We start from the raw sequence: 13,621 nt of genomic DNA on the forward strand, positions 1-13,621 counted from the left end.
TGGCAAGGTGGGGATCCATCACATGTTGGACTCGATGATCTTGGAGGTCTTTTCCAACCTAAAGGATTCTGTGGTTTTGTGATTCCAAGCCCACTGCAGTCCTGGAGTGACCATTGGTTCTCCCGGGTGTCAGGGGAGGTGCTGCTTTGCACCTTTTTTTACTATGAGTCCAAGGGCCCCCCATTTGCCCTCAGCCACTAATGAACCACCTTTGTGTGCTTCCCACAGTGCTCAGCGGGACATCTCACTGCCCAAAGAACTATAAAATATGCGGTCCCAGCAGCACTACGGGAACACAGTATGTGTTATCTGCAATGCTGTGCCCAGTTCTGGGCTCCTGAGGACAGGAGAGACATGGAGCTCCCGGAGCGGGTACAGCAGAGGCTGCAGAGATGATGAAGGGATGGAGCATCTCCCTGACGAGGAAAGGCTGAGGGAGCTGGGGCTGTTCAGCCCCCAGAGGAGACACTGAGAGGGGACCTGAACAATGTCTGTCAGTGTCTGCAGGGAGGGGTCAGAGCATGGACCAGGCTCTGCTCGGGGGTGCCCAGCAATGGAACAGGAGGCAACGGGCAGGAACTGGTGCCCAGGAAGTTCCACATGAACGCGAGAAAGAACTTTCCTTTGCGAGTGACAGATTGCCCAGAGATGTGGAGTCTCCCTCACCGGGAGGGAGGGAGGGACATTCCAGTACTGTTTGGACACAACCCTGCACCACGTGCTCTGGGATGACCCTGCTCGAGCAGGGAGGTGGGAACAGATGACCCACCCTTCCAACCTGACCCAGTGTGTGATTCTGTGCGACTCTGTTATTCACCACGGCCCGTTATTCATCACATCCCCCCTGGAGCGGCTCGTTCCCTACGGAACAGCGCTGCCCCCTCCCCGCGGCCCCTCAGCCCCGCCCGCCATGGCGCCCTCAGGGCGCGCCTCCTCCTCCGCCCGCAGGGGGCGCCCGCGGGCGGCTCCGCCCGCGCCCCGCCCTCCCCTGCCAAGATGGCGGCGGCCGCCGCGGCGGTGCCGGTGCGGGTCTGTCACCAGGAGATCGTCAAGTTCGACCTGGAGATCAAGGCGGCCGTGCAGGTACTGCCCGCCCGCCCGCCCTGCATCACCCCGGCGCGGCCGCGGGGGGAGCCGGGGAAAGCCGCGCTGACCGCGCCGTTGTGTTCCAGGACATCCGGGACTGCCCGGGGCCTCTCAGCGCCCTCACGGAGCTCAACGCCGCCGTGAAGGAGAAGTTCCGACATCTGCGGGGCTGCATCCAGGTGAGGGTCGCCCCGGCTGGGGGCTGCTAAGGGGACCAGTGGTCTAGGCCCGTGCCTGCGGCTGCCCGCGAACTGAGGGGGGCCCGGCCGTGGGTTGGGGGGTCCTGGGTTTGGGTTGAGGGGTCCCGGCTGCGGGTTGAGGGGTCCCGGCTCTGGGCTGGGGATCTACCGGATCAGTCTGCTCTGAATGCGCTCCCTGGCCGGGGTTGGGGTGTGCGAGCTGCAGGTGGTTGATGGGGTTTTGGTGTTTGTGGTGTCTGCCGAAGGAGCTGGAGCAGATGGCGAAGGAGCAGGACAAGGAGTCGGAGAAACAGGCCTTGCTGCGGGAGGTGGAGAACCACAAGAAACAAATGCTCAGGTGGGTCGGGCAGCTGGTGCTGTTCCCAAGTGCCCTGTACCCCGAGATAGTCTGACTTCGATAAAGCATCTCTCAGATTCTGCTTGGCAAACGCAGTTGCTGACAGGATATGTTTTGCCAAATACCAAGAGGTCAGGGATGGAAAGGATATGACTCTCTCTTCCTTTCCAGACTCCTGTCCTGGCTCCCTAACTCTGTTCTGTCTCTTTGAGAACTTGTGCTCAAAGTAGGTGCCTTGAGAGTCTGTCATTCAACAGCTGGCACAGTTTTCTTCTTCCCTTGCTCCGTAAATGATACACTGAGGAGAAGGAATGTTGGGGCAGTATATTGTTACTTGGTGTTGTAATACTGAGAAAGTGAGCAGCTGAGGGAGTGGGGGGGCTCAGCCTGGAGAAAAGGAGGCTCAGGGGGAAACTTGTCACTCTCTATAACTCCCTGACAGGAGGATGGAGCCAGATGAGGGTCGGGCTCTGCTCCCAGGGAACAAGGGACAGGACAAGAGGAAACGGCCACAAGCTGTGCTGGGGGAGGTTCAGGTTTGACATCAGGAAGAATTTCTTCATGGAAAGGGTTGTCAAGCATTGGAAGGGGGGTGCCCAGGGAGGTGGTGGAGTCCCCATCCCTGGAGATGTTCAAGGAATGACTGGACTCACTGCTCTGGTCTGGTTGACAAGGTGGGGATTGGTGATCTCATAGATCTTTTCCAGCCTGAATGATTCTGTGATTCTCTGAGGCTCTGTGCACGTATTGGGGGTGCCCAGTTACAGTAGTGTTTGCTTTGTGAAAATTGTGCTTGCAAAGTGTTCCCATCACGTTACAGCACTTTGTTCTTGTGATTTCAGCAACCAGGCAGCTTGGAGGAAGGCAAACCTGGCCTGCAAAATTGCTATTGACAACTCTGAGAAAGATCAGCTGCTACAGGGAAGAGACTCCTTAAGACAAAGGTATCAGACTGTCCCACTGTACTCTGAGAATCAAGCAATGTCTGCTGTATTCACTAGTTTTAAATGGAAGTGACATAAAGTTACTTAAGTGTATCTGGAATGTGGCTTTTCTTTTATGAGTGCATTTTGCTTTTGTGGAAATTTGAACTGTTAAGGATTGTGATAATTTCAGGTTTTCTTGGCACTGGCATCTCTAAGCAGAAAAGGGGGTAAGTTAGCCTTTATAGTTTTTCTTACTATCTTTTACATTAATTCCAGTCAAGATTCTAAACAAGTAATAGATCATTATCCAAGCTGTTTTCACGTGCAGACCTGGATCTAAGTGTATGTAAGTTGTGTATTGAAAGCAACAAATGGGATACCTAGGATAATAAAGTTGTAGTTTGTTTGAGTACTTCCATAGGAGCTCTAAGTTACACAGTCCCGGATGAGTAAGTAGTGAAATGCAGGCCCATGATTCTTTAATATTTTGTGATTATTTTTTTTATTGTTAATGAAGATAATCTGAGTTTCTTATGTAGTGAAAACAAACTCTGTCTTTTGTACACTGCAGAGATGTTTGGTGCCAAGCTTTGTTCTAGGCTCCCTGGCAGCAACATTTTACCAAAGTACCCAAAGAAATAATTTTATCCCTTCCTGCCTTACTTTTCCCCTTTCCTTTTCAGGAAGACTACGAAGGAAAGCCTGGCAGAGAGTGCAAGTAACATCACAGAGAGTCTGATGAGCATCAGTAGGATGATGTCACAGCAAGTGCAGCAGAGCGAGGAGACCGTGCAGACCTTAGGTACAGATGGAGTTTGGGCATGGATTGGGTGGTGGAAGCACCTTTTGCCAGTTCTGTCAGGAGAGGGAGAGGCAGACCAGCAAATGTGGAGCAGAGTGGAAAACTGCTTTGCTGTAGGAGAACGTGGTACGATGATAATTAAAGGACTGTTCAGCAGAACTTCTGTAGCAGTTGGACATAAACAGGAAATAATAATGTACTTTGTGTGGAGCTGTTTGTTGGAGTTTCTGTTTCATGATTAAGAAAAGGAAAAGGGGTCACGATGAGGAGCTTTTGTTTTAGTTTCACATAAATGCAGTTGTAAAAGCAATGTGAGCTCACACAGTGCCAAGAGTGTGTTTGGTGTTATTCTGTGCCACTGTCCTGGCATGGATTTGGTAATGGCAGAGAAAATAAAAGCGTGGGTACAAGTCCATGCACAAAGGAAAGAGTCTGGCTGGAAGGCTGTTTCCACCCAGGCTCCAGCTGGGATGACTGAGAGATGAGGAGATCAAGTGACTTGAACCCAAGGTCACTTGCTCTGTCAGCAGTGCATCAGGGACTGTGAAACCAAGATTTCACCCAGTTCTTTGGCTTAGACTCCAAACCAATAAATCAAGTGACCTGTCAGAACTGGTGATTCATGAAGCATTTAGAAGTTGAGTTTGTGCTGCCTGGGCCTCTTCCTAGCTGTGCTTTTGGGCAGAAGGGAGAACAGTTTAAAGATGAGGATAAATAACACAATTTTGCCCTCCTTGCTTTCTACCCTGTCTGAGGGTGGCAGCTGGGCACATTTTGTTCCTGCAGAAGCAGCGTGTTCCTTTTCCAATTAAAAAGACAGCTTGGCTGACACTTTTTCACCCTGTATCTGACTGAACAGCACTTGGAGTTCATCAAAGGAAAAACTATCAAAGGTCATTTTCAAAACCCAGCTGCAAATTCTGAGTTAGCAGTTAGAATTCCTTTTTTCTGAGCAAGTCCTTCCATAGGATGCAATGAATGTTTGAGGCTGTGGAGTAGGGAGGCTCTGCTTTGTCATTAACTCTGGGAAACAAGTTTTCTGTTTTCACTTGGATCAAAATGCATCTTGAAATGAGATGTGATGGGACAAAATGTTTTGTAAAATACTGCAGACTTATTTCTACTCTTCTTATTTCTGTGAACTAGCCAAATGTTGGATTTGACCTTTCTGTAAGCAATCAGGGCAGTATAGAGTGGTGCACCTTTCACTGTCCTGTAGGCTGTGCATTCTGTAGTGGAGGAAAAAGGGAATTCCAGGGCTTTTGCTTTAATTGAGTAATTTGAAAGGAAGGCTGAGGAGTTCGAGGCATTTGTTTGCTTGTTTGTTTTCTCACAGGGAAAGAGAAGTTGAGACTAATCCACACACTTTTTCTAGTTGACTCTTCTCATTTTTATTAGGCAAAAAAATATTAAGTTTGTCAAAAATGGCTATTAAGATCATTATCATTCTATTAAAAATCTCTTACTGCTGCATGCTGCTTTCTCACTTTCTGCAAACCCACCTAAATCACACTGTTCCACTGCTCTGGCTTGGGGGAACAATTTCAGCTGTGCAATTAATGTATTCAAATATTGCCCTGTCCTGCTGCTGCCAGAACTGCTGCTGATTGTGCCGGTGATTTCTCTCTCTTCAGCTGGTGGTTATTTTACACCATTTTTCTTTCGCTCTGCATCTATCAAAGTCTCAGCGCTGACTGAAAAACATGAACTAGATTTGACCTGGTAACCTGAAAACTAAAAATTCAGGAACTTTAGTAGGTCTTGAAGCTTTTCAGTGCTGTTGTTTTGCTTTGCCTTTTTCCTTAGCACCGCTGAGTTGTGACAACTTCCATGAGAACAGTCCACGTGTGTCTCACCCACGAGCGAGTCTGACCCAGCACAGGATCTCTCAGGCACTCTGTATTGCCAAACATCTCACCCTTACATACTTTGCCTCGTATTTTTGAACTGCCTGATTTTATTTTTTTTTTTAATTTCAGCCAATTCTTCAAGAACCATCCTGGAAGCGAATGAGGAATTCAAGTCCATGTCTGGGACGATTCAGCTGGGGCGGAAGCTCATCACCAAGTACAACCGCAGGGAGCTGACGGACAAGCTGCTCATCTTCCTGGCCCTCGCCCTGTTCCTGGCCACAGTGCTCTATATCTTGAAGAAAAGACTCTTTCCATTTTTGTAAAACAACACTAAGCTGAACTATTAAAAAAAAAAAAGAGAATCAGAAAAAGGTGGTTGATAATGGTGGGGCTTTAAAATGAACTAATAAAGGGATGCTGCAATAGCTGGAGGAGCGTTAGAGCAGGCAGGGCTTTGTGCTGTCCCCATGGAGCTTGTGACCTGCCTCGGAAGAGCTTAGAGGAGCAGGATTTGGGAAGAAACAGGTGGATCCTGGTGTGGAAAAGAAGAAATGCCGATTTGCCGGTAGATTTGGGGGAATCAAACACTTGAGGAACTGGTCACTCAAAGGTGCCAGTCTGAGCTTTAAACCTCTCATTGTTTTTTGCCTTGAAATTAACTTTTGTCCTTGGCTTGGACTGGAAACTGCTCTGGCATCTGTGTGTAAGGTGCTGAGAGTAAGAGCAAGGATGGAAGAGAGAAATTCACATACATTCCACTAATAAACTATTTATTATATTCATGTAAACAGAGTTTTGTTTAAAAACAAAGTCTAATGTGTTGAAAGAGCCTTCCAGTGTAAAAATTCATATTATTTAACAGCAGTGGTTGTTTATGGATTGTTTTTCCTGGGAGCATAGCACATGTGCAGCCTGGCTCTGCTCCTCTGGCAAAGCAAAAATGGGAACCCCATTTGTTACTATTAATTCACACAATATATTTGAAAATTACATTGCCAATCTGTTGAAATCAGAAGCTTCTTTGTTCCTTTTCATTATGAAATTTCACTAAATGCTTTATATTTGCAAAATGCTGCCAAGTTGTACATTTGAAAGTTGGGTTTTTTATTGAGACAGGTGATCTCTTCTCAGTAAAATCTTTACCTTCCCTATCTCTTTTGCTTTAGTAATGTGAGTTTATTTGAATTAACAACATAAATGCCAACCACCTCACTTCAGGTAGTACCTTGAGGTACCAAAACCTGCACTGCAATGTTCTTAAAGTTGATGATTCATTGCTTCTTCAGAGCTGGCTGGTAAAGCTGACATTCTGTTTAGGAAATTCTCACAAAATGGTTAAATACTGCCTTAATTTAGTAATAAGAAGTAACTTTTTAAAAGGGAGTGCTACATGTATCCTAATAAATAAGACATCAAGCCAATTGCAGTATGTAAGTTTGTGTGAAATTTGAGGCTTGGTCACCTCTGTAGTCAGTTCTCAATGGGACATTTAGAAAGGAGGTAACCATTTGATGATCTTGTCATTGTAACTCATTCACCAGATCTCAGTGCAGTGCTGGTTTATGCAACTTTGGAGCAGTCAGTAAAATTCTCTTTACAGGGACTTGCTGCTCCTAGGCCAGATGTAGCAGTGTGGCTTTATTTTGTTCAGTCAGCTTGAAAACGGTCTCATCTTTCTGAAGTATTGTGGTCAAACACTCTCTGCCTCTGGACATAGATCAGCCTTTAAAAAAAAAAAAGCAGCAGCTTTCTCACAGTGCTGAGAACTTCAGTAAAGGTTGTTTTTAAAGGGGTGATATTTTGGGGTGGGGGTTGTAATGTAGAGTTTGGGGGAAAAGAAAACATCTGTTGCTGAGTGTCTTGGTTTGTGCTCGGTTGTCATCTTGATACTGAAATTGAACCTTTCAGACCTTGACCTGCTGGAACAGTCTGAAGGCAAAAAAAACCTTATGGCATTTGCTTTCTGTTGCACCCGGATTTAATTTAAACAAATAATCCAGTCCTTTTGTAAACATACCTACCTGTATAAACTGACTCAATTTACAGTCCTGAGAGACAAGAGAATTAATGAAAAAATATTGACAACTAGACCTTTTAGAAGAGGGGAAGAGTGGAAATACCTCTCCACTGCCCTGGATGCAACAGCTTGTTCTGCAGTACCTGGTACTTGAATCATTTCCTTCCATAGGCAGCCAGAAATCATGCAGGCTCCTGATGGGCCACAGACCTGGAAAGAAAGAATCAGTGGAGACAGCAGGAGAAACGTTACTTCCTCTTCAGGGTAAGAAGGGTGATTTGGTGGAGCACCACCTCTACTGTGGGGGATGAACCAAATCAAGTGGTTGCTCAAGAGACACCTGGGACTGGAGCAGAGCCAGAGCTGGTGGGAGTGCCCTGGATCCCTCCTGGCACGGTCAGATCCCCAATCAGCCCTAATAGCCCACAGCTGGGGGGGGCTGTGCCCAAACGTCCTCCCTCCACGCTGCAGTGCGGTGTCTGCCTTGCTCCTCACCTACAGACCTTGCTCCTGGCCTGAAGGTAGGGCTTTATATCTTATTTTTTGAATAAGTGAGACTGGGGGAAGAAGAGGTGGTTGTGCCTTTTTTTTTTGCTGTCTGATCCAGGGAGTGTGGAAAGTTGTGCTTTTGCAGTTTTTCTGTGTCTGCAGAAGAGTTTATATTTGCACACAGGATGATGTGTGCCCGAGGTTGTGTTGGGAAGGGTAAAAAATGGCATCACACTGGTTTTTCTGAAAGAGGAGCATTTTCTTAGGTGCTTCACCTTTCAAGTCTGCCCTGAAAAGTGCAGCAGAGCCATCAGCGAGGGTGAGACAGGGATGGCCTCTGTTCCCTCTGCACTTTTGGGCTTGGGCATGACTTGGGGACCAAGGGTTGGAGTCCTTCTGAGACCACAAACTCCAGGACTGCAGAAGCAACAAGTGTTTGGGAAGAAAGAAAGAAAGAGCTCTGGAGAAATGTTTGGGACTGTGCTGGAGGGTTCATACACAGGTGAAAGCAAGCAAGAGTGCTCCTGTTACTCCCTGGGCCATCTCTCCCCAGAAGGCAGCAGGTATCAGATGTGGTTGCTGCAAGCAGATGGTGGAATTTACTGTCACAAAACAGTTGCAGTAAAAATCTTTTTCCTTTGAAGAATAACACTCCTTTAAAAGAAGGAGTAAGGAATCACTCTGAGCTTAAAAAGGGGCTGAAATCTTGCTGTGGAGTTCAGGGGCTGAGACAGGCAGCTGGCAGCAATCAAGCAGCTGTGGGTTAATGAACTCATCAGCTGAGTGGTGGTTCATTAGTTGTGTCCTCCAGGCAAAGGGGGCTGAAGCCATTTAGAGGATTGTGGGTGTTTGGCTGTGCAGCTGGAGCCACTTGGGGGTGAGGATGAGGCAGTTCTGATGCCTTAGTGGATTCAGAGGTTTAGAGCTTGCAGGTTTGTGGAGTTTATATCAGGTCCTGCCTGTGGAGTCTGACCCACTCCACTAAGAGCAGTTTGCTTTTTCTGAGCACCGGTGGAAAAAGGGAAAATGTGTGGAAGTTGACCGTGGATGTATCAGGAGCCAGATGGTGCTGTTGGATATTTATCTGTGTTGCCAGCACGTGGTTACTGGACTGTGGATGCAGACACAATCCTGGTCTCAGTTCCCAGTGGCCATGGTGAAAAGCCTGTGGGCTGGAGCAGGTGCCTGCCAGGTATCCAGTACATCCCTGAAATCTGCAGCATGAAGGTCACTTCCTAAGCATTTAGTTAGATGTATGTTTCCAAGGAAAGTCACTTTTTAGTGGCTTGCAATAGAACATAGACCTGAGGAAAAGAACTGGAAATAGTTTTAACATGGGTGTAACTGTACTGAAAAGACTGATTTGATTTGACTTATAATTATTTTATTTTTGACTACGGTGTCCGGAAATACAGAAATATTACAGGATAACTGTGGGAGAATAAATGAAGAGTCTAATATTATTTATTCCCCCTCCTGTGAGAATTGAGGAGAAATTAAGTTTGTATCTAAAGTTGTGCTTTTGAAATGCTTTCCACATAACTGGCTTTACCAAGATGGAAAGGTGAATTCATAGCTTGGAAGTTTCTAAAAATGTCTCTGCCAAATGTGCATGGCTGCTATCACAGGCCGAGTGGCCCAGAGCAAGCCAGGCTGGAATCTTTGGGGGCTGAGAATATCCAGAGGGCATGTGCATACTTGTCTGCAAATATGTGGGGCTCTTCTTTGGAAAGAGGGTGCAGAAATCGGCTTAGTATTACTTTGCCTCCCTGTTTGTAATGGAGTGATTCTCCCAGAAGAGAAATCTTAAGCTGAATCCAGGGGCTCTTTCATCATCCTGCTACTATTGAAAGCTGATTGTGGGCTGGCTCAGTGCAGCTGATCGTAGACTTGTTCAGGCTGAGGCTGTTACACTGAATAAATAAAACTTCATTGTTATCTGCTTGCTTATATACAATGGTACAAACATTGTCTGGGCTGCTCTGTGCCACAGGGTAAATGACAGTCCCGCCGAGCTGAGGTTTGGTTTTGTCACAGGAACATGTGATGGAGACTTTGTGCTGATTTCTTCAGGTGTCATATTGAGAGAGATGCTCTGGCTGTGGTGGAGCACTGTAACTAAACCTTCAAGACTTGATCCTCTTCCATGTAAAGAGAGAGCTGCAGTCTGAGGAAGGGACTGGGTTCTTCATTTAATTTGGTTTAGGGCCCGGCCCTTTGTGTGGTGTCCACTGAGATCTTAAGTTAGCAGAGATGGGGCACGTGTGATTAATTTTCAAGTCCTTTACTGTCTATAATTATTCAGGCTTCTGCAAAGGCACTGAAAAACATTGCCTAGTTGTGCCTCTGTGTGTCCATGTAAATGCACTTGGTTCAGTGCAGCGAAGCCAGCACGGATCTCCCAGGTAAGGCCCCTCCTCTGTGCTGTGGGCTGGGGCTGCTGCTCTCATCACTGTGAGCAATGTGTGGAATAAACTCCAAGCTTTTGGCACCATGTGATCATGAAAAGTATCAAATTCTGCACAAGCAGATATATGGTCTTCACAGTAGCAAACCTGAAAAAGCATATTTTAATTTTATTTGGCTCTGGTTTGGGGGCTGCTTTCGATGTCATGATTTTAAGCCTTTCATGTAAGTGTCAAGCGCTTAAATCATAACCCTGGACATTTGCAATTGCCCATTTCCCTCTGCCTGGCTACATCCTCGCCCACTGGCTATTCCCACTTACTCCAGGGGAGCAGGAGTGTTCCAGCCTTTCTTGGGCTCATCTGGTGTTGAAGAAAATGTTGTGGTTCCAGTGTGGACCTTGGTTACTACTGCAAAGCCAGAGCTAATTGTGGCCACGTGTCTGCCTCCAAGTGGTGCCTTGGGCACCAAAACACTGAGTTAATCGTGAGGCTCCTGGAAAGTCATTAAAAATACTTGAGTGGGAGTTGAGAAGCAAATCTGGTGAAGGTCTCCCTGGGGTGCTGTGACATCTTGCCATACCTTAGACCACCACAGCCTTTTGCTTCCACTTGGGCTTCCTTTTATTTTTATCCCCACAACGTGAGGCCGATCAGATGTTATCGCTCCTGACCTTTGTCTCCTGCTGCAACATCAGAGCTGACTCCTGTATCCCGCTTATCTCTGGCTCCTACAGCCTGCCAGGCGGGGCGGGGGCCGTGCCGTGGTGCTGTGGGATGCTTTGCCCCGTGCTTGGTGTCAGTGGCTGCATGAAAGGAAAATGCCACTCGGCTGCTCCGAGCCTGGCCCGGTGATAATGCTGCGTGTGTCCCTCCGGGCCTGCGATAAGCGCCCAAAGGGCAGGCAGGGAGAACGTCTCTGCTGGGATCAGCACACACCAGGCCCTATAGATAGAACCACATATATATAGAACAACATGAAAGCTTTTTGCTTTCTTCTTTTCAACAGCATGATGGCTGAGTGTCACATCCAGGGACGCTTTCGGACCTGACCCCGCCGGGGGTCTGGTCTCGTTGTACGCGCAAGTTCTTCGGTTTGTGTCGTCCCAAGGGGGCTGGAGATTTGAAATCAAAACCCACACGGGCTGCAAAGTGATGTTCTGTAGTCCTGATAAAGGCACTAAGACCAGGGGAGGGGTGGGTTGGTTTCCCTTTATCTTCAAAATAGACAGCAGGACAAAATTTTCCTGTTTGGGTTATTGGCTTTTCGTAGGTGTCACCGAGCAGTTATTGCTGCTGCTGATGGGAGATAACTCTGTCAGTGGCATCTGGGTGCTGACATTAAGGCCAGCCAGCCTGAAATGAAGATAAGATTTTTCTATATTGAGTAAGTCTATTGATCCGGTCAGCCTCCTGTCCTGTGTCTGATAAGAACTTCATGTTTCCAAGAGAAGCAAGCCTTCCCCTGTCCTCTGTATTGATATATATATCTATATAAATGATCTGTTGTATGTATATCAATGCTGTGTATTTTGGATTAAATAATGAACAATTCCTTTCTGAGCTATGTTCTTAGAAGCATGCTGCTTTTCCTTCTTTTTGTTTGGGCATAAAGTTGCAAATGCTACTAAGAATCATAACATTATTCCTGTTTGTTTGCGTGTCAGAGATGAGACTTGAAAATAACTGAAATTTGCAAATAGTTTAATGCCAGGGAGTCCTGGCTTTTACTGGCTGATTTGTGCCAGTAATCTGCTTATTCAAAACCAACCAGCCAAAAATAGGAGAGAAATAAAAAAATTTAAAAAACCACCAAACCCCACAAGCACACAAGCAATTTCCTTATCTTCAGATTTGTTTAAAATACTTTTGTCTTTGGTAATTGCAGGCTTTGACCCAAACTTGCTTCCTGATCTTTCACAGACTTAATGGTAAACAATTTTGTAGAAAACAAATTGAGTAATATTCATGGTGAAAGACAGCAAGCAGGAATTTGAATTCTCGTTACTGCATGTTAATTTTTATGAAGCTGTGTGTGGATATTTAGGTTTGCAGATTTCAACAAGAGTTTCTGGTCTTATCACCTTGTGAAAAAGACATGTCTATTAGAGGATTCCAGAAAAGATAGACAGGAATTGCCAGTTAGGAAAGAGTAACTCCTGGAACAACAAGCAGTAAATATAGAACAAGAAAAAACTTTTGTGTTTGGTACTGAACTGTAGATGAAAACTTTGTTTCTGCCTCTGCAAGAGGGGAATGGCAGCAGAGCTATTTTTGTGGATTAAAGCCAAAAGATAGTGGCAGTCCTTTCTGCACTCACCCAGGGCACTGGATTTAGTGTCTGTAGTAATAACCACACATGTATTGTTAATTCACATATCTCAGTCTTATTCCTGTGAGGTTCCTTGTCCGTGACCCCACGGGAGGAGAAGTTCCTGTGGGTGCACAGAGCCGAGGGGTCCCTCGTATGGTCCAGGCTCAGCAGCTCCTCTCTGAACATGTTCATCAGCCCCAGACACCGCTGGTGACAAATGACATTTTCTTTGCCTTTGTCCTCCAGGGCGTAAGATGTGACGTTTACATCCAAGATCAATTATTTTTAACTGAAGAGTGATAGCCCCGCGTCTGAATTATCTCAGGGCTTAATTCACATCAGTTAAAGCTTTTCAAAGGCTTATTAAAATTCCTTAAGTGTGTCCAACTTATCAGCAGTTGAGTGTCAATGGCATTATACAAATGTTGCTATTGGAAATAACTGTTAAGTATTGTTTGACTGTATTATTCTCATATATATATATATATAATGCCTGTGACTATTAATACTACTTAGTACTTACATGACTCCTTTCATCTGGTGATCATAAGGCATTGCCCAGGGAAGCAAGGACTGTTCTTCCCTTTCTAAATATGGGAAAACTGTCTTGTCTAGCAGCTGTGTCTCATACTTAGATTTAACATCTTCCACTGAATCCTGCCAGGCTTGGCTCTTGGTCTGAGCTGTCATTTTTTAACAGGACTTCATTTCATTGTGCTGCTGCAGCACCTAAACCTTGTCTTGTGTGGGCAAACACAGGGCAACAGTGCTGCTCCTTTGCCAGGAAATTTGTGATGCTGGAAAAAGTATGGATCAATGTATAGATCAATATAGACTGACAGATTTGTGACAGGGAGGAGGTGATATTGAGCTGCCCCAAGTCAGTTCAGCACCCCCTGCTATGGAGCAAAGGAAAGTTTGAGAGGAACATGGAAGGGTTTTTGGAGGGGAGGAGGCTCCCTTGCTCTTTCTGACGAGTGTCCCCATGCTGGCAGGAAATCTGGGAAAATCTGAGCACAGAGCTGGCATTAACATTTGGTGCTGTGAGAGAGGATGAAAAGGGCAGGGACAGTCTCTGAAGTGCTGTGAATGCCACTAGTTCCATGTTCCTGTGTTAATCCCTGGCAGTGGTGCGAGGTAGGAAAAATCCTGGTGGTTGCATAAAGGTGCTGCCTGTCCTGGCATCTGCTAC

The 13,621-nt window shown here is 46.3% G+C and overlaps 1 protein-coding gene across 2 annotated transcripts; it reads left to right on the top strand.

Annotated features, from left to right (window-relative positions):
* Nucleotides 1–951: 951 nt before the first annotated feature.
* On the top strand, nt 952–6,355 carry BNIP1 (BCL2 interacting protein 1). 2 transcript variants are annotated; one of them, XR_010434518.1, is made up of 7 exons: nt 952–1,083; nt 1,173–1,265; nt 1,532–1,623; nt 2,466–2,567; nt 3,233–3,351; nt 5,331–5,903; nt 5,943–6,355. XR_010434518.1 is itself a non-coding variant. In XM_064671766.1 (6 exons), the coding sequence occupies exons 1-6, from the start codon at nt 997–999 to the stop codon at nt 5,525–5,527; spliced, it is 690 nt and encodes a 229-aa protein (XP_064527836.1). In that variant the 5' UTR covers nt 952–996; the 3' UTR covers nt 5,528–6,355. The 2 variants fall into 2 exon arrangements, 1 of the variants encoding a protein (XP_064527836.1); XM_064671766.1 differs by having other exon boundaries at nt 5,331–6,355.
* The last annotated feature ends 7,266 nt before the right edge of the window (nt 6,356–13,621 follow it).

The sequence above is a fragment of the Pseudopipra pipra genome, chromosome 15, assembly GCF_036250125.1.
Source record: "Pseudopipra pipra isolate bDixPip1 chromosome 15, bDixPip1.hap1, whole genome shotgun sequence".
Lineage (NCBI taxonomy): Eukaryota > Metazoa > Chordata > Aves > Passeriformes > Pipridae > Pseudopipra > Pseudopipra pipra.